The 22,093-nt window shown below is 58.1% G+C and overlaps 1 protein-coding gene across 11 annotated transcripts in view; it reads left to right on the top strand.

The window, feature by feature from the left end:
* The window catches only part of HSPG2 (heparan sulfate proteoglycan 2), a 99,438-nt gene that overhangs the window by 38,007 nt on the left and 39,338 nt on the right, over window positions 1-22,093 (top strand). For 5 of the 11 annotated variants that reach the window (XM_030328211.1, XM_030328217.1, XM_030328212.1 and 2 more), the window contains exons 4-34: window positions 2,676-2,785; window positions 2,882-2,940; window positions 3,234-3,394; window positions 4,948-4,998; window positions 5,414-5,542; window positions 5,773-6,027; window positions 6,104-6,223; window positions 7,944-8,075; window positions 8,234-8,378; window positions 8,472-8,623; window positions 8,719-8,865; window positions 11,299-11,462; window positions 11,761-11,940; window positions 12,040-12,236; window positions 12,331-12,478; window positions 13,098-13,225; window positions 13,959-14,045; window positions 14,136-14,194; window positions 14,350-14,417; window positions 15,274-15,435; window positions 15,549-15,725; window positions 15,879-16,058; window positions 16,150-16,268; window positions 16,895-17,006; window positions 17,179-17,292; window positions 17,376-17,503; window positions 17,856-17,942; window positions 18,380-18,429; window positions 18,753-18,847; window positions 19,167-19,307; window positions 19,727-19,918. In XM_030328211.1, the coding sequence (XP_030184071.1) occupies window positions 2,676-2,785; window positions 2,882-2,940; window positions 3,234-3,394; window positions 4,948-4,998; window positions 5,414-5,542; window positions 5,773-6,027; window positions 6,104-6,223; window positions 7,944-8,075; window positions 8,234-8,378; window positions 8,472-8,623; window positions 8,719-8,865; window positions 11,299-11,462; window positions 11,761-11,940; window positions 12,040-12,236; window positions 12,331-12,478; window positions 13,098-13,225; window positions 13,959-14,045; window positions 14,136-14,194; window positions 14,350-14,417; window positions 15,274-15,435; window positions 15,549-15,725; window positions 15,879-16,058; window positions 16,150-16,268; window positions 16,895-17,006; window positions 17,179-17,292; window positions 17,376-17,503; window positions 17,856-17,942; window positions 18,380-18,429; window positions 18,753-18,847; window positions 19,167-19,307; window positions 19,727-19,918 (4,049 nt within the window). The remainder of the gene's footprint in view (window positions 1-2,675; window positions 2,786-2,881; window positions 2,941-3,233; window positions 3,395-4,947; window positions 4,999-5,413; window positions 5,543-5,772; window positions 6,028-6,103; window positions 6,224-7,943; window positions 8,076-8,233; window positions 8,379-8,471; window positions 8,624-8,718; window positions 8,866-11,298; window positions 11,463-11,760; window positions 11,941-12,039; window positions 12,237-12,330; window positions 12,479-13,097; window positions 13,226-13,958; window positions 14,046-14,135; window positions 14,195-14,349; window positions 14,418-15,273; window positions 15,436-15,548; window positions 15,726-15,878; window positions 16,059-16,149; window positions 16,269-16,894; window positions 17,007-17,178; window positions 17,293-17,375; window positions 17,504-17,855; window positions 17,943-18,379; window positions 18,430-18,752; window positions 18,848-19,166; window positions 19,308-19,726; window positions 19,919-22,093) is intronic. The other 6 variants (XM_030328220.1, XM_030328216.1, XM_030328219.1 and 3 more) reach the window with 3 other exon arrangements.

Here is a 22,093-nt window from a genome sequence, read left to right as displayed (position 1 = left end):
CACCCAGCACCCAGGAGCCCAGCCCAGCACAGGGCAGCGCTGCCTTCACAAGCACCCTCTCTCGGTGTAGGAGCCCACTCCTGCCCCTTGCTCAACACCCCACCCTGACCCCGCAGGGCTTGCTTAGCCCAAGCCACAGAGGGAGAACATTCTTGCTGGGGGGTGGGGGTCATGTACCCATGTGCACCCAAGAGAGTGAAGTGGGAGGAGGACAGGCCTTGTAGTCTTGCACGAGGTCACAGGGCTGTGAATGGCAATTTTACTCCAGAAGCTAAGCTTTTAACCACTAAGCCACACTGTCTCTCATATAGTAATGGCTCATGTTTTATTACACACCTACTATGTGCCAAGCTCTGTTCTAAAGCACTTACATATTTAACTCATTTGTAACTCATTATCTTGGCACTTATAATTAACACCTAAGTTCATGAACGTTATTAAGATTTAATGCATTAAAAATCTCGTACAGGGTTCAAATCTTGGCTCAGTCGGTTAAGCGTCCGACTTTGGTTCAGGTCATGATCTCACGGTTCGTGGGTTCAAGCTCCATGTTGGGCTCTGTGCTGACAGTCTGGAGCCTGAAGCCCAACTTCAGATTCTGTCTCCCGCTCTATCTCTCCCCTGCTCATGCTGTGTCTCTCTCAAAAATAAACATTGAAAACATTTTTTAAAAAAAATCTTGTATATAATGCTCAGGAAACTGTGTGTGCACGTGTGTGCGCGCGCACGCGTGTGTGTGTGTGTGTGACTTATTTGCAGCTTGTATTAACTTGTACAACTTCCATATGAACTCACGAATGTGATATTTAATACATATAAAACATCTTTATACGGTAGGTGCTTAAGAAACAGTTGTATGTGTATGCTCACACCAATCTGATATGTGTTTATTGTCTGTCATTTAATAGGCACCTGCTATGTGCCAGACTCTGTTCTAAACACTTATACATATTTAGGGGCGCCTGGGTGGCGCAGTCGGTTAAGCGTCCGACTTCAGCCAGGTCACGATCTCGCGGTCCGCGAGTTCGAGCCCCGTGTCAGGCTCTGGGCTGATGGCTCAGAGCCTGGAGCCTGTTTCTGATTCTGTGTCTCCCTCTCTCTCTGCCCCTCCCCCGTTCATGCTCTGTCTCTCTCTGTCCCAAAAATAAATAAACGTTGAAAAAAAAAATTTAAAAAAAATAAACACTTATACATATTTAAACTTATTTGTAACTCATTAACTTGGCATTTATAATTAATACCTAAGTTCATGAATGTTCTAAAATTTAATACGTTAACAATCTTGTACAGGGTGCCTGGGTGGCTCAGTCGGTTAAGCATCTGACTCTTTTTTTTTTTTTTTTTTTTTTAAGCATCTGACTCTTGATTTTGGCTCGGGTCATGATCTCGTGGTTTGTAGGATCGAGCCCCGCGTCAGGCTCTGCGCTGAGAGCATGGAGCCTGCTTGGGATTCTCTGTCTCCCTCTCTCCCTGCCCCTCCCCTGCTCACACTCTTTCTCTCTCTCTTTCTCAAAATAAATATTTTTTTAAAAATCTTGTACATAATAGGTGCTCAAGAAACAGTTTCTTTGTGTACGTGTAGCACACTAGTCTATGTGTACCATAGGCATATGATATGAATTGAACTCATGTTCATATGAACTCATGAACATTATGAGATTTAATGTGAATAAAATGTCTTGTATAGTGGGTTCTTAAGAACAGTTGTGTGTATATGCTCACATCAATCTGATATTCATCCCTCGTGTATTAGGCACCCACTGTGGGCCAAGCACTAACTCTGGGGATACAGAGGTGAATGAGATGCAGGTTGCCCTCTCATCAGGTTTATTCTAGGGGGTAGTGAAAGCGACCACAGCTTCTGATTCTCCGGCACTTGCCCTGTGCCAGGTGTCGCAACACTGTGCATGGGGAGATGTGCGTGTAAGCACGATGTCATTTATTCCCTACAGCCACCCGGGGTGGTAAGTGTAATTAGCATCCTCATTCGACTGAGGAGGAAACAGAAGCTCAGAGAGGTGAGGTCAGTGCCTGTGGTGTGGCTGACCTCAGAACCCCTGGTTTTCACATGATAGTCTACAGTCCGTGCGTGACCAGGCAGGATCGACACGATGCAGGAGGGAAGGTGTTCTGATGGAGGAAGCACAGGGGAGGGGGGCGGTGGTCCTGAGCAGGGGTCTCTAACCCAGCCGGGGTTGGAGGGTGGAGGCCAGTTCAAGTGCTCTTCTTGGAGGAGGTGATGGCTGAGCTGAGAGCCCTGAGGGGTGACTAGAACCAGCCAGGGAGGAGTGGGAGGCATGTCTCGGTCCCTTGTGGGTGACCCCTGTGCCAGGCCAGCCTCCTCTGGAAGCCAGTTCTTCTTGTCCAGCCTTCCTCTGTGCCGCCGGGGGTCTCTTCTGCACCATCACTTAGTTTCTGCGTCAGGCTACTTTCCCATTGGCTGAGGCCCCTCACTTATGGGTGGGGCCTCGGCTTTGACCCTGGGCAGGCCTGCCACAGCCACTGTGACCAGTGCTCGTACGGGCAGTGCTGGGCATGGCTGTGGGCCCACGGGTGCGGGCTGGGCCAGAGGCCGCTGGAGACCATCCCCAAATCTCCACCCCCTGGCCCAGCGGCCCGGGGCCGCCATATGCCAGGCCGGACCCCTCCTGGTGACAGCCCGCTCCTCTCTGCAGTTTATTTCCGGGCCCTGGTAAACTTCACTCGCTCCATCCGCTACAGCCCTCAGCTGGAGGATGCGGGCTCCGAGGAGTTCCGGGAAGTGTCCGAGGCTGTGGTCGACACGGTGAGGTGAAGGGGCTTGGGCGCTCCCCGAGGGTGGGGGGCGGGACAGGATGGGGTGAAGGTATCTGGAGGCTGACGGTGCCGTGTCACTCTGCAGCTTGAGTCGGAGTACTTGAAGATTCCCGGAGACCAGGTTGTCAGTGTGGTGTTCATCAAGTGAGAAGGGTCCCCTGGGGGGGCCGGTCAGGGAAGGGGGGGGGGCTGACCTGGAGGGAGGTGACAAGGAGGGGAAGTAAGAGACGCCTAATGAGGTGGATCTCGGTCGGTGGAAGGTCAGGAATTTGGGGAGACAGTTGAGACCTTAAATTGCCCCGCTTGGGTTCCAGGCTGTCTGGGAACAGGCACAGAGTCAGGAGATCGGGCCTGAGCCTCAGGCAGGGGGCGGAGGGAGGAGCTGAGGCTGCAGGTGTCTTTCTCATCCTGCTCCCCTGCCCCATCCCCATCCCTAGGGAGCTGGACGGCTGGGTCTTCGTGGAGCTGGACGTGGGCTCCGAAGGGAATGCAGACGGGGCTCAGATTCAGGAAGTGCTTCATACCGTCATTTCCAGCGGCTCTGTTGCCTCCTACGTCACCTCTCCCCAGGGATTCCAGTTCCGGCGCCTGGGCACAGGTAAGCCCATCCTGGGACCCGGAGCGCTTCTTCGTTCCTCCCAGTGTCCCCTCCGTGGGCTCTTCTGGCTTGGGGCCTGTATACCACTAGGGACAGGGAGCTCACTACCTGAGTCCGCCCCATCAGTCTCTGTGCAGTCCTGGCTTGGGTTGAGTATAACCTGTTTCCTCTAGCATGTACCAAATTATGTTTTTTAATTTAAAAAAAATGTTTTAAGTTTATTTATTTATTTTGAGAGAGAGAGAGTGAGAGCACAGGCAGGTGAGGGGCAGAGAGAGAGAGGGAGAGAGAGAGAATCCCAAGCAGGCTCCGTGCTGTCAGCACAGAGCCTGATGCCACAGGGCTCGATCTCACAAACCGTGAGGTCATGACCTGAGCCGAGATCAAGAGTCGGATGCTTAACCAACTGCGCCTCCCAGGCGCCCCTAACATGTACCTGGTTAGATTTAATCTCCACTCACTCTCTCTGTCTCTAGACCTCTGTACACTGACAATAGAACTCATACTATTTCTGCATATAGAACTTTCAGATCCAAACGCATTTGCATTTAATAATAACCAACAAATGTTTACCGAGAGCTGACTATGTGCTGGGCGTTCAGTAAAGCCATTGTATCCAGCCTCCGTCCAGCCTTCATAATTCCTGTGAAGTAGATATTTCTCTTATTTTAATAATTTTTTTTTCAACGTTTTTTTATTTATTTTTGGGACAGAGAGAGACAGAGCATGAACGGGGGAGGGGCAGAGAGAGAGGGAGACACAGAATCGGAAACAGGCTCCAGGCTCCGAGCCATCAGCCCAGAGCCTGACGCGGGGCTCGAACTCACGGACCGCGAGATCGTGACCTGGCTGAAGTCGGACGCCTAACCGACTGCGCCACCCAGGCGCCCCAATATTTCTCTTATTTTAGACATGAGGGGGCTGAGGCCCAGGAAGGACAAGTGGCTTGTCCCAATTCACATAGGCATTGGTGGAAAAGCCAGAACTTCCACAAAGCCCCATGTCTGTGCCAGTCTTGCCAGAACCCATGATGACATGAGAGAGCACAGCACCTGAGGCTCAGCGAGAACAAGAGAACGGCCCCTGGTCACACAGCTATCAGATGCAAAGGACTGGCCTTTGAGCTCTCGGTCAGCTCAGGTTTCTTTGCACGGCACCCCCCAGCCCCAGGCTCCTACTTTGACTCCCTGGGTCTTGGCTTCTCCAAGCCAGACAGGCCCCAGGCTCCGTTTCTCAGAGCCGTCACCATCCCTGAGTCAGGAAACCCAGAGCTGAACAAGTGCTTTCCCTATCATGGCGTAGCCAGATCGGAAGAAGACAGTGTGGCCATCGCCTCTGTCATTTGGCACATAAATCCCCAAAGAACGCACCCAGAGATCAAGTTTGCTCTTCCCCGGGCCCAGACCGGAAGATGGCTGGGGGCCCAGCCCTCTCCTCCCCACTTTTCAGTGGGCCTTCCTGGTTAGGGATGGTGGGATGGGCCTGGCTCGGCCCTGCAGCCCACGGCTCCCAGGTCCCAGACGGGACCGTGCTGATCACACCTTCCTTTCCAGCACAGACACCCCCGCCCCCTCCGGCCGCCGTGGCGGCCGCAGTGACACCAGGTGAGAGTGTAAGCCAGACCTAGGCCGGCCAGGTACCCGGACAAGTTCATGGACGGAGGGAAAGGAAGGATGAGGGCGAGACGGCTGGGCGTGGCCCACAAGTTGCCCTCTCTCCCCTTCCCCTCCGTCCTCACTGGGCCAGGCTGTGGCCTGCACGCGTGTGATGTGGTGGTTGCATGCGTGTGGCTTGCTAACCGTGTGTGGGGTTTATGGAAGGGATGGCTGAGGCCACCGCCACCCGTCCCCTGTCCCACGTGTGCCGTGATGTGTCCACCGTGTGCCCCTCTGCCTCACTCGAGTCTGCCGGACGCAGGGCGCTGAAGCCCCCTGCCAGCCACGCGGTGCCTGTGCTGCCCACGACACCTCCCGCCCCCCCTTCCCACCCTGCCCCTCTGACGCCCTCCAACCCCCACAGTGCCCCAGTTCTCAAGAGTCTGCACCGAGGCCGAGTTCGCCTGCCACAGCCACAACGAGTGTGTGGCTCTGGAGTATCGCTGTGACCGGAGGCCCGACTGCAGGGACATGTCTGACGAGCTCAATTGCGGTGAGGGGCCGGCCGGGGCCACAAGTGGCCCGAGACACCGGGCAGGGCCGGGGTACCCCTGGGCCTCCGTGTCAACCGTGAGGGTTTGGTGCGGGCGGGGGGCTCTGAGGGAGGTGGGCAGGAGGACAGGGTGGGGGCACCGTGTGTGGCAGGGAGGTACAGGGAGGGCCTGGGCGGTGTGGGGGCTGGGGCCGAGGACCGTGCCAACACCAGGAGGGCTCTGTCCACAGAGGAGGAGGTCCCAGCGGTCAGCTCCGTGTCCCCCACTCTGGTGGAGACCCCACCGCCGGTGCCCTGGCTGGAGGCAACCACCATTCAGCAGCTGCCGGGCACCCCCGCTCCGCAGCCTCTGCTCCCCGGGATAGCCAGGCCTGTGCCGTGCGGGCCCCACGAGGCCATGTGCCACGACGGGCAGTGCATCCCCAAGGACTACATCTGTGACGGGCAGGAGGACTGCAAGAACGGCAGTGATGAGCTGAACTGCGGTGAGGACCCAGGGTGCGGGAGTCGCGGGGCTGGCGGGGGGCAGGGCCGCTGGCTGAACCCGGCCTGGTCCCCCAGGTCCCCCCCCGCCATGCGAGCCCAATGAGTTCGCCTGTGGGAACGGGCACTGCGCCCTGAAGCTGTGGCACTGTGACGGCGACTTTGACTGTGAGGACCGCACCGATGAGGCCAACTGCCGTGAGTGTCCTGGGGTCCATCCAGGCCCTATTCCCCCTGCTCTCTTGTGAAGGCCCTGGGGACAGACTGGAGGGTTTTTCTCTCTCTGACCCCAGCAGTGAGGGGTCTCGGCTCTGAGCTGAACTTGGTAGGGAATCACTGCGGCCAGACTGCCTGTGGCTGATGGCTCCTTGTTTCTTTTCTTTAGTTCAGTACCATTAATCTTCTCTTGGTTATTTATGCTTGAGTATAGGTCAGACAAGTGGCTGAGAGGGCTTCATACCCCAATGTCCCCTGATGATCGGACTCTTGGCAGGTGAGGGAGTCAAAGCCTTTCCCGGACAAGTATAGGGGTTCTTCACATAGAGCTAGTTCTGAGTTTTTTGGACATCCATCTGCCCAGCTCTCTGTCATCTCCCCATTCAGCCATCCATCCATCGTTCATTGGTCCATCCATCCATTCCCCCAGCTGTCTGTCCCTTCGGCTGTCTGTTCTCATAGCTCTTCATCCACCTGTCCGCCCGTCGACCCAACATCCTTCCTTTCTCTTATCCATCCGTCCAACCAACTGTCGGACACCCAACTATCCACCCGGCTGACGTCCATCCACCTAGTCAATGTTAAGGACATTATAACAGCTGATGGGTGAGGCTGGAGAGACAAACACCCTATCGGGTAGCATCTGAGCGTCCTGTCCTGCTGGAGATTTTTAGTCTGAGATTGACGATAATCTTCAAACCATTTCTCTGTGATCCCGGATCACATGTTGACATTCCTACGGTCCTGTCCACTGGTAGCTCCTCGCCTTCCTCTCTACCTTCCCTGCCCCACGGTCCACGCTGGAAAGAAGCGACAGCGGGCCACTTGTTAGGATGTCCTTCCTGTGGCTCGAAGCTTGTCTGACGAGACAGCCCCTTGGGAAAGAGAAGTAATTGAGGGCTTTAGTTGAAAAGCACTTCTCATCTGGGGAAAAGTCCCAGGAGACCAAGTCCTGGTTGTCAGAGCCCCGAACAGAGAACGTGAAAGCTAAGTGGCCTTGGGGGCTCAGAGGGCGTTGGGACAGAAACCCCCAGGTCGGTAGATAGCTGCCTCCTGGCCTTCTCTCACTTCCTTCTCTGCAGATGTGTGGCCTCCTCTCCTACGCCACTCTGCCTTCTCTGTCCCCGTCCGTGTGTCTATCTTAAGGTCAGTCTCCCTGAGGAAGAGTGTCAGTCCCCCCCTACTACAGATGCCTCGGGCCCAGCCCTGGTGCCAGGCCGACTTCAGGCCTCTGGCCAGTCCACAGGTGGCCGCCTCAGGTCAGGGGCCACCCCAGGCCAGTCAGAGGGGACAGAGCAGCGAGGTTCGGGCTGTGGCAGGGTCCCTTGCCAGGCCTTTCTGATAGAACTGCACCAGGTCTCACCTGGTGTCTGGGGATCCGGCCACTTTGCCTGTGCTTTTGACAGAGGTCTTGTGCTTGTGAGGGTGGCTGGATGTGGGAGTTGCTGAATGACTCTAACGTGCCAGGTATGTCTCTGTTCTGGGGAGCGCAGGTGGAGTGAGTGGTGAGGACAGAGAACCGTGATGAGCCATTTGATGGCCGACTAGTGACGGTGGGCAGTGTCAGGGCAGCTGTGTGTCACGAGGATGAGATGAGGGAGTGATCCTGGGGACACCAGGGAAGGTGGGCAGGTAGGGAGTGGGAGTGGTCCCCCCCTGAGGGCGGGGCCTGCTGCCCACACCCCCTGGCTCTGTCCCCTAGCTGCCAAGCGCCCCGAGGATGTGTGCGGGCCCACGCAGTTCCGCTGTGTCTCCACAAACACGTGCATCCCAGCCAGCTTCCACTGTGACGAGGAGAGTGACTGTCCCGACCGCAGTGATGAATTTGGCTGCAGTGAGCAGGGGCAGGGGGGTGGAGCCGTGGGGGGGCAGGGGGGTGTTGGCGAACCACCGGCCCCAGCGCCCGCCGTCCACAGTCTCAGCCCTTCTCTCCTCCCCCACTCCTCCTCCCTGTGCCCTTCATACCCCTCACTCCTGCTCTGGTCTCCCCAGTGCCCCCACAGGTGGTGACCCCTCCCCAGGAGTCCATCCAGGCTTCCCGGGGCCAGACAGTGACCTTCACCTGTGTGGCCATTGGCGTCCCCACCCCCATCATCAACTGGAGGCTTAACTGGGGCCACATCCCCTCTCATCCCAGGTATGGCTCTGAGCCCGGGCAGGCGCTGGAGATGTGGGGGGCGCTGGGCCAGTGGCCCCGGCCTGACCCCACCTCTGTCTCGGGGCCCTCCAGGGTGACAGTGACCAGCGAAGGAGGCCGTGGCACACTGACCATCCGTGATGTGAAGGAGGCAGACCAGGGCGCCTATACCTGTGAGGCCATGAATGCCCGGGGCATGGTGTTCGGCATTCCCGACGGGGTCCTGGAGCTCATTCCAAAGCGAGGTACGGCCAGCGGGCACACGGGCCCTGGGGGGGCTGGTGGGGCCAGGGCTGCTTGCTGGTGACCAGCCGCAGCCCATTCCCATGCCACCCGGCAGGGCCCTGCCCCGACGGGCACTTCTACCTGGAGCCCAGCGCCTCCTGCCTGCCCTGCTTCTGCTTTGGGGTCACCAGCATTTGCCAGAGCAGCCGCCGCTTCCGAGACCAGATCCGGCTCCGCTTTGACCAGCCCAATGACTTCAAGGGTGCGTTGGCGGGCGGGCAGGTGGGCAGGCGCTGTGGTGGGCTTGGGGGGGAGGCAAGAGGGCAGATATGGGAGCACAGCACGTGCGGGCAGATGGGGCCGGGTTCACGGAGGGGTGCAGGGTCTCTGAAGAAAGGCTGAGCCCTGTAAGAACAGCACTTGAGGGAAAACAAACGTTTTAGGAAAAGCCGCACCCACACTTGACGTCTGCCCGCTTTGGGTTATGAAGAGGATGGGCTCTGGGGCCAGATTCCTTGTTTAAATTCTGATACTCCCTTACGAGCTGTGTGCCCGTGGTCAAGTTGCTTTCTCTTGTCTCAACGTTCTCATCTACGAAATGGGGATAAAATAGGAACTGTCTACCCCGCGTTGCTGTAAGGACTCAACGGGTTAATACAGATAAGCCATGCTCATCCATGGTCAGTGCCCCGTCCATGTGCCCTGGTGTCATCGTCACCATCCTCGTCATCCTCCTCCTGAGAGACTGAGAGGTGCCAGTGTCCCCAGAGCCGAAGAACCAGGCTTGGGCATCTTCTTAGCCTGGGGCTGACCTCCAGCTGCCCCAGTTACTGTCTGTGTGACTGTTGGCTTCTCTAGGCCTGTTTTCCCAAACATAAAGGCAGGAACGCAGTTGGCCTGTGTTATCTCTGGCAGAATGGCCCGGGCCCAGAAATCACAAGGACGTGGGTTCAAGTCCCAGCCCTCATTTACCGCCTGACATCAGGCTGCCTCCCATATCATTAATCACAAAGGATTAAATGCAAGGAGGGGCTTAGATGCCCACCTAGTAAGCACTCGGTCAGTGCTGTGGCTTGACAGTCATTGGACAGCCACTAGCCCTTGCGTGGTCAGAGCTGTTCTTACTCTCCTAAGGTGAGGACCCTGAGGTCCTCTGAGAGATGGTGGGGCCTCCCTAGGGTTACACACAGCTGTTTAGAGGAGAACCGGAACCCAGGCCTGTCTGACTGGAATCAGAATGGTCAGGGTGGGCAGGGATTCCAGCGTGAGCAGGTTGGCCTGTGCGTGGATGGTGACTAGGGGGCAGGAGCTCTGAAAACATCCCTGGAAGGGAGAGAGGAAAGCAGGCCGGGGGAAATGTGGCCTGGTCTCGAGGGCTATGTATGGTCATTCTGCAGGTGAGGGTCTGGATTCATCCGTGGGTACAGGGATTTCATTTACGATCGAGGGGAGAAGCTACTTCCAGACAGATGTAGACTTAGCACAGGGAAGGAATTTCTTTTCTTTTTTTTTTAATTTTTTTTTTTAACGTTTATTCATTGTCTGATAGAGAGAGAGAGACAGAGCGTGGGTGGGGGAGGGGCAGAGAGAGAGGGAGACCCAGAATCCGAAGCAGGCTCCAGGCTCCGAGCTGTCAGCACAGAGCCCGACGCGGGGCTCGAACTCACGGACCGTGAGATCATGACCTGAGCCGAAGTTGGACGCCTGACCGACTGCGCCACCCAGGCGCCCCACAAGGAAGGAATTTCTAAGAGTCAGAACTGTCCAGGGTTGGGAGGGACTGCCTTTGGAGGTAATGAGCCCCCCATCCATTAGAGCTGCTCAATGTGGTAGTCACTAACAACATGTGGCTCTTTAAATTAAAATTAATTAATTCACTTTCTCGGCCACACTCGCCACATTTCAAGTGCCCACAATGTACTATATTGGAGAATACAAGTGTAGAACATTTCTGTCCTCACAAAAATTTCTCTTGGATAGTTAATGCTGCAGTAGAGATCTGGAAGGATGCTGTAGAGAGAAATCGCACGTGTGTGTGTGTGTGTGTGTGTGTGTGTGTGTGTGTGTGTGTGTGGCAGGGGGGCAATTGGACTAGATGACCCATCATAATAGTAACAATAACAACAGCTAATTGTTTTTGAGTGCTTCTTTTGTGCCACACTCTGTTTTATAAGCATTTCATATCAATTTGCTCAGTTTCTCTTCCTAATAACCTTATGAAGCAAACTAGTATTATGTCCATTTTACACATAAGGAAACTGAGGCCTTTTTTCAAACCCCTACATCTGGGGAGGGTGGTTGAACCAGGACTTGGCGTCTGTTCTTCAGCCCCGGGTAACTCTCTACTGCCCCCTGAGGGCCGTTCCAACGCTGACAGTCCACGGATCTGTCCTCAAAACCAAAGGCTCTGAGAAGTCCTGCTACAAAGAATCCATTCCCTTGACCTTTTTCTGACCCTGTCGTTCCCAGCTGTCATTCTTCAGCACTGACTTTCCCCAGAGCATGCTTTAGGAAGCACTGCTCCAAAACCGTAGGGAAGAGAAAAACATTTTTAACTTGGCGAAAGAGACCGAAGTTCTCTTTAAATCAGCTTTCTCCCAGAACCTTCCCGTCTTTCTGGCTAACTGCCTTTCAGGGTGGGTATCTCTGGCAGGCATGTGCTGCAGCCCTCAGCCCTCCCTCTTGCCGCCCGCAGGCGTGAACGTAACAATGCCCGCACAGCCCGGCATGCCGCCCCTCTCCTCCACCCAGCTGCAGATCGACCCCGCTGTGCAGGAGTTCCAGCTGGTCGACCTGTCCCGACGCTTCCTGGTGCATGACTCTTTCTGGGCTCTGCCCGAGCAGTTCCTGGGCAACAAGGTGAGGGACCGGCCTGCTGCTCCGGGTGGGGAAAGGGCCAAGCCCCCCTCACAGGCCCACAACCTGCCTGGGCTCCGCTCCCTCTGAAGCCGGTGGGCAGCAGGACAGACTCAGCTCTGGAGACCTAGCGTCCCAAAGGCAGAGCCAAGCCCCACCCAGCTCTGCCTCCCTGTGCCCAGCTCTGTGCCAGGCATACGGCGAGCACTGGACACGGAGGGGCGGAGGAAGGGGTGACGGGACACGCAGCAGGCATCAGGTGTGCCCCCTTCCCTGCCCTGACCGGCCCTGTATCGGCCAGGTGGACTCCTACGGTGGCTCCCTGCGCTACAAGGTGCGCTATGAGCTGGCCCGAGGCATGCTGGAGCCAGTGCAGCGGCCAGACGTGGTCCTCGTGGGAGCCGGATATCGCCTCCTCTCCCGAGGGCACGTGCCCACCCAGCCTGGCACGCTGAACCAGCGTCAGGTTCAGTTCTCGGAGGTAGGTGGTGCCTGAGCTCTCGGGGCTGGGCGTGAAGGGGCCGCAGGCCGGGCAGGTGCTAATGCGTGATGCCCCCCACGCACCTCTGTTCATATCTAGGAGCACTGGGTCCATGAGTCTGGCCGGCCAGTGCAGCGGGCCGAGATGTTGCAGGTGCTGCAGAGCCTGGAGGCTGTGCTCATCCAAACAGTGTACAATGCCAAGATGGCCAGCGTGGGACTGAGTGACATTGCCATGGATACCACCGTCAGCCACGCCACCAGCCACGGCCGGGCCCACAGCGTGGAGGAGTGCAGGTGCCTGAGCTGGCAGAGTCCCCAGCCAGGATAGGGGGGAAACGGCAGGGCCCTTACGGTTCCTGTAACCACTCTCCTGGTCCTGTCCCCACAGATGCCCCATTGGCTACTCTGGCTTATCCTGCGAGAGCTGTGATGCCCATTTCACCCGGGTGCCTGGTGGGCCCTACCTGGGCACCTGCTCTGGCTGCAACTGCAATGGGCATGCCAGCTCTTGTGACCCTGTGTATGGCCACTGCCTGGTGAGTGGGGCCAGTTGACCCTCGGACGCTGGCTAGGGCCCGGGAGCATAGATAGGTGGGAGGCCCAAGCTGAAGCCTTCTGGTGCCCATAAGCTTAGCATGAGCCTCTGGAATGGCTGTCCTGGCTGCTAGCTAAACTATCGTGACCTCTGGTTGCATTAACAGAGATAAAATGTCCAGATAAGGGAGGTGAAAGTCCTACTCTCTTCCACCCTGCTCAGAGCATTCCTGGAGAGTACTGTGTTAAAGATCATCCTTAGCAGGGCAGCCCTAAGGGGAAGAAGCCTGGAAATCATATGAGTTTCTAAGGAATAGTGGAGGGGGCGGGGATTTTGGAGCTGACTGAAGACAAGGCTCAAGCTACATCTTCAAATTCCTCAGGAGGTCCGTAAGATAGAAGAAACCGATTCCAGAGGGTTGAAATAGCCAGTGGGTGCAGATTAGAAGAGGGAGGCGGATTTAGGTCAGTATAAAGCAGGCGTTTAGAACCTTCTATGGAACAGGCTGCCCATGTGAAGTGATGAATCGAGGCCAGCCTCAAAGGGCGACCCTCAGAATCTAGTGTGGGGCAGAGGGACTGCTCTGTAGAACCTGAACCACTTCTTCCCCTTCCTCCCAGAATTGCCAGCACAACACAGAGGGGCCACAGTGCGACAAGTGCAAGGCTGGTTTCTTCGGGGACGCCACAAAGGCCACAGCCACTGCCTGCCGACCCTGCCCTTGCCCATACATTGACGCCTCCCGCAGGTCAGACCCAGCTCGGGGTGGGGCAGATATGGTGGGGGGAGTGGGCAGTACAGCAGGCCAGGGGCATATTCTGGGCGGGGAGGTGGGATACCCGGGTTCAAATCCTCACCTCGTCACTGACTTCTTCCATGCCCCTTGACCTCTCTGGGCCTCAGCTTCCTTCCCTGTATTACGGGCCCATCTGTCTTTCTAGTATCGCTATGAGGCTGCGGATCGAGAATAGGTGGACAGGGCGCCTAGGTGGCTCAGTGGGTAGAGCATGTGAGTCTTGATCCGAGGGCTGTACGTTCAAGCCCCGTGTTAGGTGTAGAGATGACGTAAAAATAAAAAATTTTTAGAAATCTAGGGGCGCCTGGGTGGCTTCGTCAGCTAAGCGGCTGACTTCCGCTCAGGTCATGATCTCAAGGTTCGTGGGTTCAAGCCCCGCATCGGGTTCTGTGCTGACAGCTCGGAGCCTGGAGCCTGCTTTGGGTTCTGTGTCTCCCCCTCTCTCTGCTCCTCCCCTGCTCGTGCTCTGTTTCTCTGTCTCTCAAAAATACATAAATGCTAAAAAAAAAAAAAAAAAAAAGAAAAGAAAAAAACTAAACGGGCAGGGAAATGGTGGGCAGGGAGACGACATCACGTCTCATGGCATACTGTGCCATGTGGGCAGCAATCATTTCTTGGGGTGGGAGTGTCAACCCCAGCCCATTGTTGCAGCCCTGCCCCATGTCCTGCCGCTGGATACCCACAGGTTCTCAGACACCTGCTTCCTGGACACGGATGGCCAAGCCACATGTGATGCGTGTGCCCCAGGCTACACGGGCCGCCGCTGTGAGAGGTGAGGGAGAGCCGACCGGGACCGGGGGGAGCAGGCTGTACGGGGTGGGGACATAGAAGTGCCACTGAGGACCCTCCCTCCCTCCACCAGCTGTGCCCCTGGATATGAGGGCAACCCCATCCAGCCAGGCGGGAAGTGCAGGCCCACCAGTGAGTATCACAGCCATCCCCTGGCACTCCCCCAGGCTGCCCACCAGCCCAAACCCCATGATCCCCGGGGAGGCATCCCACTCTGCCACCTGCCTGGCCAGACTGGGTCCATCCCATTCCCACCTGCCTTGCCAACACCCACTTTGTGCTTCCAGACCAGGAGATCGTGCGCTGTGACGAGCGAGGCAGCATGGGGAGCTCTGGGGAGGCCTGCCGCTGTAAGGTACGCGTGCCCTCCCCTCCCCCACCCCAGGGGACTCCGGCGGGCACCCAGCTGGGAGGGGGGGTGGCCCCCACAGCTCCTTGGCTGCTGGGGGGTGGCCTAGCCAGAGGCTGATGGGCCTCGCTGACAAGTCTTCCCCTCGTGAGAGGTGGCCTGGCATCGGGAAGGAGCCTTGGCTGGAGAGTCCGGTAACCTGGGTTCAAGTCCCGGATCCTTTGCCAGTCCTTCTTCATGCGACTGTTGTATCTGTGTTTGTTTTTGCATTCTCACACTGACATGACGATAGGGGTATTAGCATCCCCAATTTACAGATGAGCAAATGGAGGCTCAGAGGAGGGACATTATTTGCATTAAGACCGGGAGAATCGAGTGTCAATGGAAAGAAGAGCTGGACAGACTTTGGAGTTAAGCACTCCTGATCTTAAGTCCCAGAGGAGATTAGCAAGCTGAGTGACCTTGCGTAGATCATTTCCCGTTTCTGAGCCTCCGTTTCCTCGTGTGAAGCATGGAGGTATCACATAATTCTCAAAGTACTTAGAAGGATTAAATGAGATGATGGTTGCACAGGAACTAGCACAGTGCATGAAACACTCCATAAAGAGCAGCAGTGACAGTTTTAACCAGGTTGCTGTATTTCAAACCTAAATGTATTTGTGAGCCCCCTAGCACCCAAAAAGAAAAGGGAAAAAAGATTGGTTGCATACGCTCCCATTAATTGAGAATCATGGTTCACATGGTGGCAACCCTGCTTACCTGTGCTCTTTCCATGGCTCTCCCGGCCTCGGGTCCCCTTTAGAATATGTGGGCAGATTAGGCTGGAAGCTCCAGGCAGCCCCTCCCGTGGGCCGTCCTGCAGCTCCCAGCTCTGTGCCTGCAGAACAACGTGGTGGGGCGTCTGTGCAATGAGTGTGTCGCCGGCTCTTTCCACCTGAGTGCCCGCAACCCTGACGGCTGCCTCAAGTGCTTCTGCATGGGCGTCAGTCGCCAGTGCACCAGCTCCTCCTGGAGCCGCGCCCAGGTACCTACGCAGGGTGGCTGGGCAGGGAGACCGGTGGGTCCGCTGAGTCCAGGGTGGGCCACGTGCCGGTCCCAGACCTCAGCCCCCGTTCCGGCCTCTTCTCCCCCTCCCAGGTGCGTGGGGCTTCCGAGGAGCCCACTCAGTTCAGCCTGACCAACGCCGCAGGCACCCACACCACCAGCGAGGGCATCTCATCACCCACATCCGGAGAACTGGTCTTCTCCTCCTTCCACAACCTCCTCTCCGGACCCTACTTCTGGAGCCTCCCCTCACGCTTTCGCGGGGACAAGGTGGGCAGCGGGGGGAGGAAGAGAAAAGGAATTCCAGGCTTGGAAGCAAGAATGTCCTGGTGCCCTTGGAGGAAAGGTGGGAGACGCGGCTGGAGCAGTGGCATGTCAAGACTGTGGGGCCTCGGCTGAGCACCTGTCCTCCTCGTGTCCCAGGTGACCTCCTATGGGGGAGAGCTGCGCTTCACGGTGACCCAGCGGCCCCAGCCTGGCTCCACACCTCTGCACGGGCAGCCGATGGTTGTATTGCAGGGCAATGGCATCGTCTTAGAGCATCACACTTCCCAGCAGCCCAGCCCTGGTCAGCCCAGCACCTTCACGGTGCCCTTCCGGGAGGTGAGCAGCACTCCCTGAAGCCTTGCGTGGGGAGGGGCGTCGATACCCCGAGATGTCAGGGCTTGCAGCACACGTGTCCTTTCCTTGGCAGCAAGCATGGCAACGGCCTGATGGGCAGCCGGCCACACGGGAACACCTGCTGATGGCCCTGGCGGGCATTGACACCCTCCTGATCCAGGCGTCCTTCAGCCAGCGGCCAGCTGAGAGCAGGTGTGTGGGGCCAGGGCTGGAGGACAGAGGGGCCAGCTCTACCACATACAGGCTGGGTGGCCTTTTGTGCCTCAGTTTCCCCATCTGTAAAATGGAAATTATAACAGCGACTCTCTCATGGGGCTTGTTCTCAGGTTGGATTCCTTAGAAGCCAAACCTGAGATGGAGATTGGAGATTCACGATTCACAGTGAAAACCTGGGAGGGAGGCAGAGGGGACGGCACACAGACGAAGGAAAGGAAGTGGCCAGGCCAGGAAGTGGTTTCAGATGAAAACTAGCCTCAGCCTCACCCCGCCGGGAGCTCTGCAGAGCCATTCTGCTTTGAGGCAAAGGGGCTTTTGTACCCTAGGTCCACCTGTCATTGGTCACCCTGGGGGAGCAGGGTGGTATGTTCGATCCAGGAAAAGAAGGCTCATTCTCTGGAGAAGGTTGCAGGTAGAAGCCATCCGCCACAGCTCTTGCACCAGCTGGGGGATGGACACCCAGCTGGGGATCCAGACGGGGCCCCAACAACATCAGCAGCAGGGCTGTTGGGAGGGTTGTAATCGACATGATCCCACTCGGGACTCCGGGCATGCCTGGCACAGAATGTGTGCTCATTTATAGCGGGTCTTGTCATTTCCAGGGTCTCTGGTATCAGCATGGACGTGGCTGTGCCTGAGGACACCGGCCAGGACCCCGCGCTGGAAGTAGAACAGTGTACCTGCCCACCCGGGTACCGCGGCCCATCCTGCCAGGTGAGCGCCAGGCTCTACCTCCTTGTCCTCCTTGGTGCTTCCTGGCTCCTCCTCCTTTAGCTCTCCCTTCCTCCCCAGGCCCCGCCCCCCCAGCCCCACCACACTCAGTGGGCGCTGCCCTGAATGGGTGGTGCCGAGGACTCCCCTCCCACTGCCGTCTTCTTGCCCCCAGGACTGTGACACGGGCTACACACGCATGCCCAGCGGACTCTACCTGGGCACCTGTGAACGTTGCAGCTGCCACGGCCACTCGGAGATCTGTGAGCCCGAAACAGGTGCCTGCCAGGTGAGTCCCGCCCTCCTTCCTACCTACCCCAGGGGTCTGCGGCCTCCAGGGGCTCAGCCTCAGCCCACGCTTTGCCTCTCCAGGGCTGCCAACACCACACGGAGGGCCCTCAGTGCGAGCGGTGCCAACCAGGATACTATGGGGACGCCCAGCGGGGGACGCCACAGGACTGCCAGCCGTGCCCATGCTATGGAGCCCCCGCTGGTGGCCAGTGCGTCCATTTCCTGCCTGTACCTGCCCTTTCCTGAAATGTCCATTGCCCCCTTCCGGACTCCCTTCCTCCCGGGCCCTCCTGAGAGGCAGCGGTTAGATCCTGGCCTTGCCGCTTCCTCAGTGTGTCACTTTGTATAAGCTACGTTTCCCTCTCTGGGCCTCAGCTTCCCTGTCTGTGAGATGGGGATAATACAACGATACACCCCACCTTGACCACTCGTGTGAGAGGTGGCTGAGAACCCTTAGCGCGGTGCCTGGCACATGGTTCACACGCCCACTCTTCCTCTCCCTGCTGCCCTGGTCCTCAAGGAAGGGCTGCTGACCTAACTGTTTGCCCCCCACACCGTCAGGGCTACCCATACTTGCTTTCTGGACACGGACGGCCACCCCACCTGTGATGCGTGCTCCCCAGGCCACAGCGGGCGTCACTGTGAGAGGTGAGGCGGGTGGTGGGCAGGAGGGGGACGGTGCAGGAGGGCTGCCCCAGAAGCCTCCCGCTGTCCCCTCGCACAGGCCCCCAGGAGACCACCAGCTCTCCTCCCTGTGTGATCTAGGCCTGCAGTTCACCTCCAACCGCCAGCACCCCCTACCCCAGCCAGGCCAGCGACTTCCCAGAAAGCCCCTCGTTCTTGCTAAAGGTCCTGGGTTCAAGGCCTGATGATGCTCACTCACTGGCTCTGTGGCCTAGGGCATGTCCCTGCTCTTCTTGTCCCACCTGTTTCCCTGTCTGTAAAGTGGGTGAGTCCTTCCAACACCATGAGGTCTGGTTCCACCCTGAGTCCGACACAGGGCCCCCGGCACAGTCCTGGGCTCACAGCAGGCTCTCCAGGATTCTGTGGTTCTGCCCTCCCTTCCTCTAATGCTTTCTCCCTAGGTGTGCCCCAGGTTACTATGGCAACCCCAGCCAGGGCCAGCCGTGCCAAAGTGAGTAGGGTTGGGGAGGCCTTTGGGGTCGGGCTACCCTGTCTCCCCCAGGGGTGGAGCTAGGACAGAGCCTTCGTTCTCCTTCGACTTGCGGCAAGTGACTTTTTCTGAGCCTCAGCTTCTTGATCTGTAAAATGGGCATAGTAAAAAGCCCACCCACTCCAGAGGGCTGGTATCAATGCCTATGATGCCTACATAGGGTGGGTGTTCAGAAATTAACACTCTCTCCCTCTCTTGGTGGTGAGTGACGTGGCCAGAGGGTGGGAAGTGAGGGCGCGTGGAGGCGGGTTTGGGCCTCCAGCCGCGGCTTCCCTCCATCTCAGGAGACGGCCAACTGCCAGAGCCGATCGGCTGTGGCTGTGACCCCAAGGGCAGCATCGGTAGCCAGTGTGACGCTGCTGGCCAGTGCTATTGCAAGGTCAGTCCCGACCCCTGCTCTCTGTGAGGCCCGACATCACGGCCGTACTTGTTGCCTGGCATTCCCTCTCACTGTACCCTGGGGGCTGTCCCCGAGCCCCCACCACCCTTCCCCTGAGGGACCGCCCCTGCCCCGCTGCCCAGAGCCTGGTGGGAAATCAGGCAGCACCCGATGGGAGCCGGGCCTCGGCATGGGGGCTGTGGGATCTTCCCCGGGACTGCCAGAAGCGGCTAGGAGGCCGGCCTCAAAGGCTGCTGGAGGTACAAGACCCACCCCCCCCCCAGTCTCCCCACACCCTCCCTTCCATCTGTCCTCCCAGGCCCAGGTGGAAGGCCTCACCTGCAGTCACTGCCGGCCCCACCACTTCTACCTGAGCGCCAGCAACCCCGACGGCTGCGTGCCTTGCTTCTGCATGGGTGTCACCCAGCAGTGTGCCAGCTCCTCCTACAGCCGCCACCTGGTAAGTGCCCGGGCACAGCCCCTCTGAGTCATCACTGGGGCAAGTCAGGAACCCAGCCCGGCGGCGTCCCCTCTGCCTGTGAGGACACCCACCCCCGTGCCCTGGTTATTGCCCATAGAAGCACAGGTGCGAGCAACCCTCGCCCCTACCCTAACACTCGCCCCTACCCTAACACCCTCCCCGTGGCCCCGTTATTGCCTGTGTCAGCACTGAGCCCAGCACCCCTTTCCTTTCCCAAGTGTCCTTCCCACTCCCCCCACCCCCGCCGCTGCTTCTGTCCTAGTCCTGCTCTCAGAAACCCCCCATAACCCACCCAAATGCCTACCCACACCCCTCCCCAACCGAGGTGCCTGCCCCTGCCCCCTCCCCCTCGCCCAGCCCCCGCCCAAGCTGACATCCCGTCTTCTTTCTGCTGCCAGATCTCCACCCGCTTTGCCCCTGGGGACTTCCAAGGCTTTGCCCTGGTGAACCCGCAACGGAACAGCCGCCTGACAGGAGGCTTCACCGTGGAGCCCGTGCCTGAGGGTGCCCAACTCTCTTTCGGCAACTTCGCCCAGCTTGGCCATGAGTCCTTCTACTGGCAGCTGCCGGAGGCGTACCAGGGAGACAAGGTGTGATGTGCAGGGACGGCTGGCAGGCCCTCCCTAGTCACCGGTTCTGAGCCAGCCCCTGCGGAGCCCTGGGGCCCGTGAGGCTCAGACACAAGGTGGCCTCAGGGCAGGCGTCAGCCGCTCCGCGGTTAAGCGTGCAGCCTTTGGGGTCAGATAGGCCTCGGCCTGAGCCCAGTTCTGCCATTTCCCAGATGACTGCCTTTTGATAAACCTCAGCCCCAGGCTGGCTGGCAGGATGAGAAGTCGTGCCTGGCACATAAGCACTCTCCTGTTAGTGGTTTTCAGCTTTCATGCAACAAATAGGTCCTAGGCGAGGCTCTAGAAACTCAAACACAGATGTGACAGTTTCAGTGTCATCCCTTTGCTTATTCAGAGTTCCCTCATCTGTGCGGTGCTCTGTGCTCGGTGTCAGGCATGAGACTAACTCTGATTGTAAGTCACGTTTACGGAGCTCGCGCCGTGCTGGGCACTGTTCCAAGCACTTGTATGTGTCATAAATCGCCAGTACTGCCCCATTTCCTTCGAGGGAACAGAGGTGACACCCAGAAGGTGGCAGTGCTGGCATTCAGCCCCGGGTCAGAGGCTTCCCTTGAATCCTACACTGGTCAGAGATGAGCCATGGTTTGCTGGGGTGGTGATGGTCATGCTGATGGTGGTGGCGTGGGGTGCAGGGTCTTAGGGGCGGACTCCAGAGCAGCCCGCCCAGATGTGTTCCTCGAGGAGTCAGTGCCATCTAATGACACCCAAGGAAAGATGGTCTTGGCACAGGAGTCCCCTGCTGGCTGAGGTCAGTGAGCGAGCAGATGTGTCCCCTCACGCAGGATCTCAGGGAGGTCAGGGACACAGAAGGGGGAGTGCCCAAGCTGCCATGTCCTTCTTGCTTGGACAGACCCAAGTATCCCAGGCTCCTCCCAAGGCTGACCTTCCGGTCCCTTCCCCCTTCTCTGGGTTCCGCTTCTTCCACTCCTGGCTTCCCTGTCTTCCTCCCTACTGCCCTGGCCCGCAGTTCTCAGACTTCTCTCTCTACTCCCTCTTTTGGCGTTTCCCGGCGCCCCACAGAGGGAGGCGTATTTTGCACGGATGCGCCGGGCTCACCAGGTAGGCCCGTGATCTGAGTGGTGTGAAATGGATGTGACACAACCGTGGTGTTTTCCGATGCCGTCAGTCCCGCATGGGGAAATGCCCAGTGCCCGAGGAAATGTGGTCCGCATGAACCCCGGCAGGTGCCCGATGGCCCCGCCCTGCAGTACCAGGAATTGGAGCTGGGGCGACCTGTGCCCCATCCGCTCTGTGGTCTGGTCCTGCTGCCTGCTGTCTGTGGCCAGAATGGTGGCCGAGGTGGCAGGGAAACTAACTCGATGCTAAACCACATGACTATACCCAGCCCACCGGGTTACCCTAGCACTGCCTTCTGAGCAACCTCCACTAACCCTCTGTGTGCGTATGCCCCTTCAGCAGCCTGGCGCTAACCCCCGGGTGCCAGCCTGGAGGGCGGAGTATGCATCTTCCTCCCCAGTCAGCGTGGGCCTTTCTGGCCACCATATCCACGGGGAGAGGACACTCCCCAGGGCTCCAATGCTGGGGCCCTGGGAGGTCTGAGCTGGGCTCTGTCCTCCACCCATCAGAACCGCACGTCCCTCTCAGAGGAGCAGTTGCGGGCAGCTGTGACAGCTGAGAGGACCATGGGACCCCCAGAGGGCAGGGGCCGGGCACAGCGGCTATCGGAGGTAACTCAGCACTTGGCTGGGACAGGCTGTATCTGGGGCCCCATGCAGAGCAGAGAGTATAGTTCAAGCAAGAGCCTTGAGCTGAGGCCCTGGCCTTCCTGGGCCATTTTCCCCCAAGCTAGGCCCCAGCCTAACACCCAGTCCACTCCAGTGTTGCCCATGGGAAACATTCCAGAGCCATCAATGGCTTGGGCTGGCACCGTGGGCATGCATGGTAAGTGAGGCCCAAGGAACGGCCTCCCCTACCACAAGTGCCCCGGGGACCTGAGCTCGACAGAGAGGTGTCTTCTGTATGGGCTTCTGCCCATAGTCATCTGGGCCCATCCCAGGATCGCCCCACCAGGGTCATGAGGAGCAAGAGGACATCAGGTGTGAGGGCCAGAAGGTCAGGCACTTGTGAACAGATAGCACAGAAGTAGGTGGCTCGTGGGGCCTCTTGCCGCCTGAT

This window comes from Lynx canadensis, chromosome C1, assembly GCF_007474595.2.
Source record: "Lynx canadensis isolate LIC74 chromosome C1, mLynCan4.pri.v2, whole genome shotgun sequence".
Taxonomy (NCBI): Eukaryota; Metazoa; Chordata; class Mammalia; order Carnivora; family Felidae; genus Lynx; species Lynx canadensis.
The sequence above is the reverse complement of the archived record's forward strand: the minus strand, read 5'-3'. Positions and strand labels throughout refer to the sequence as shown.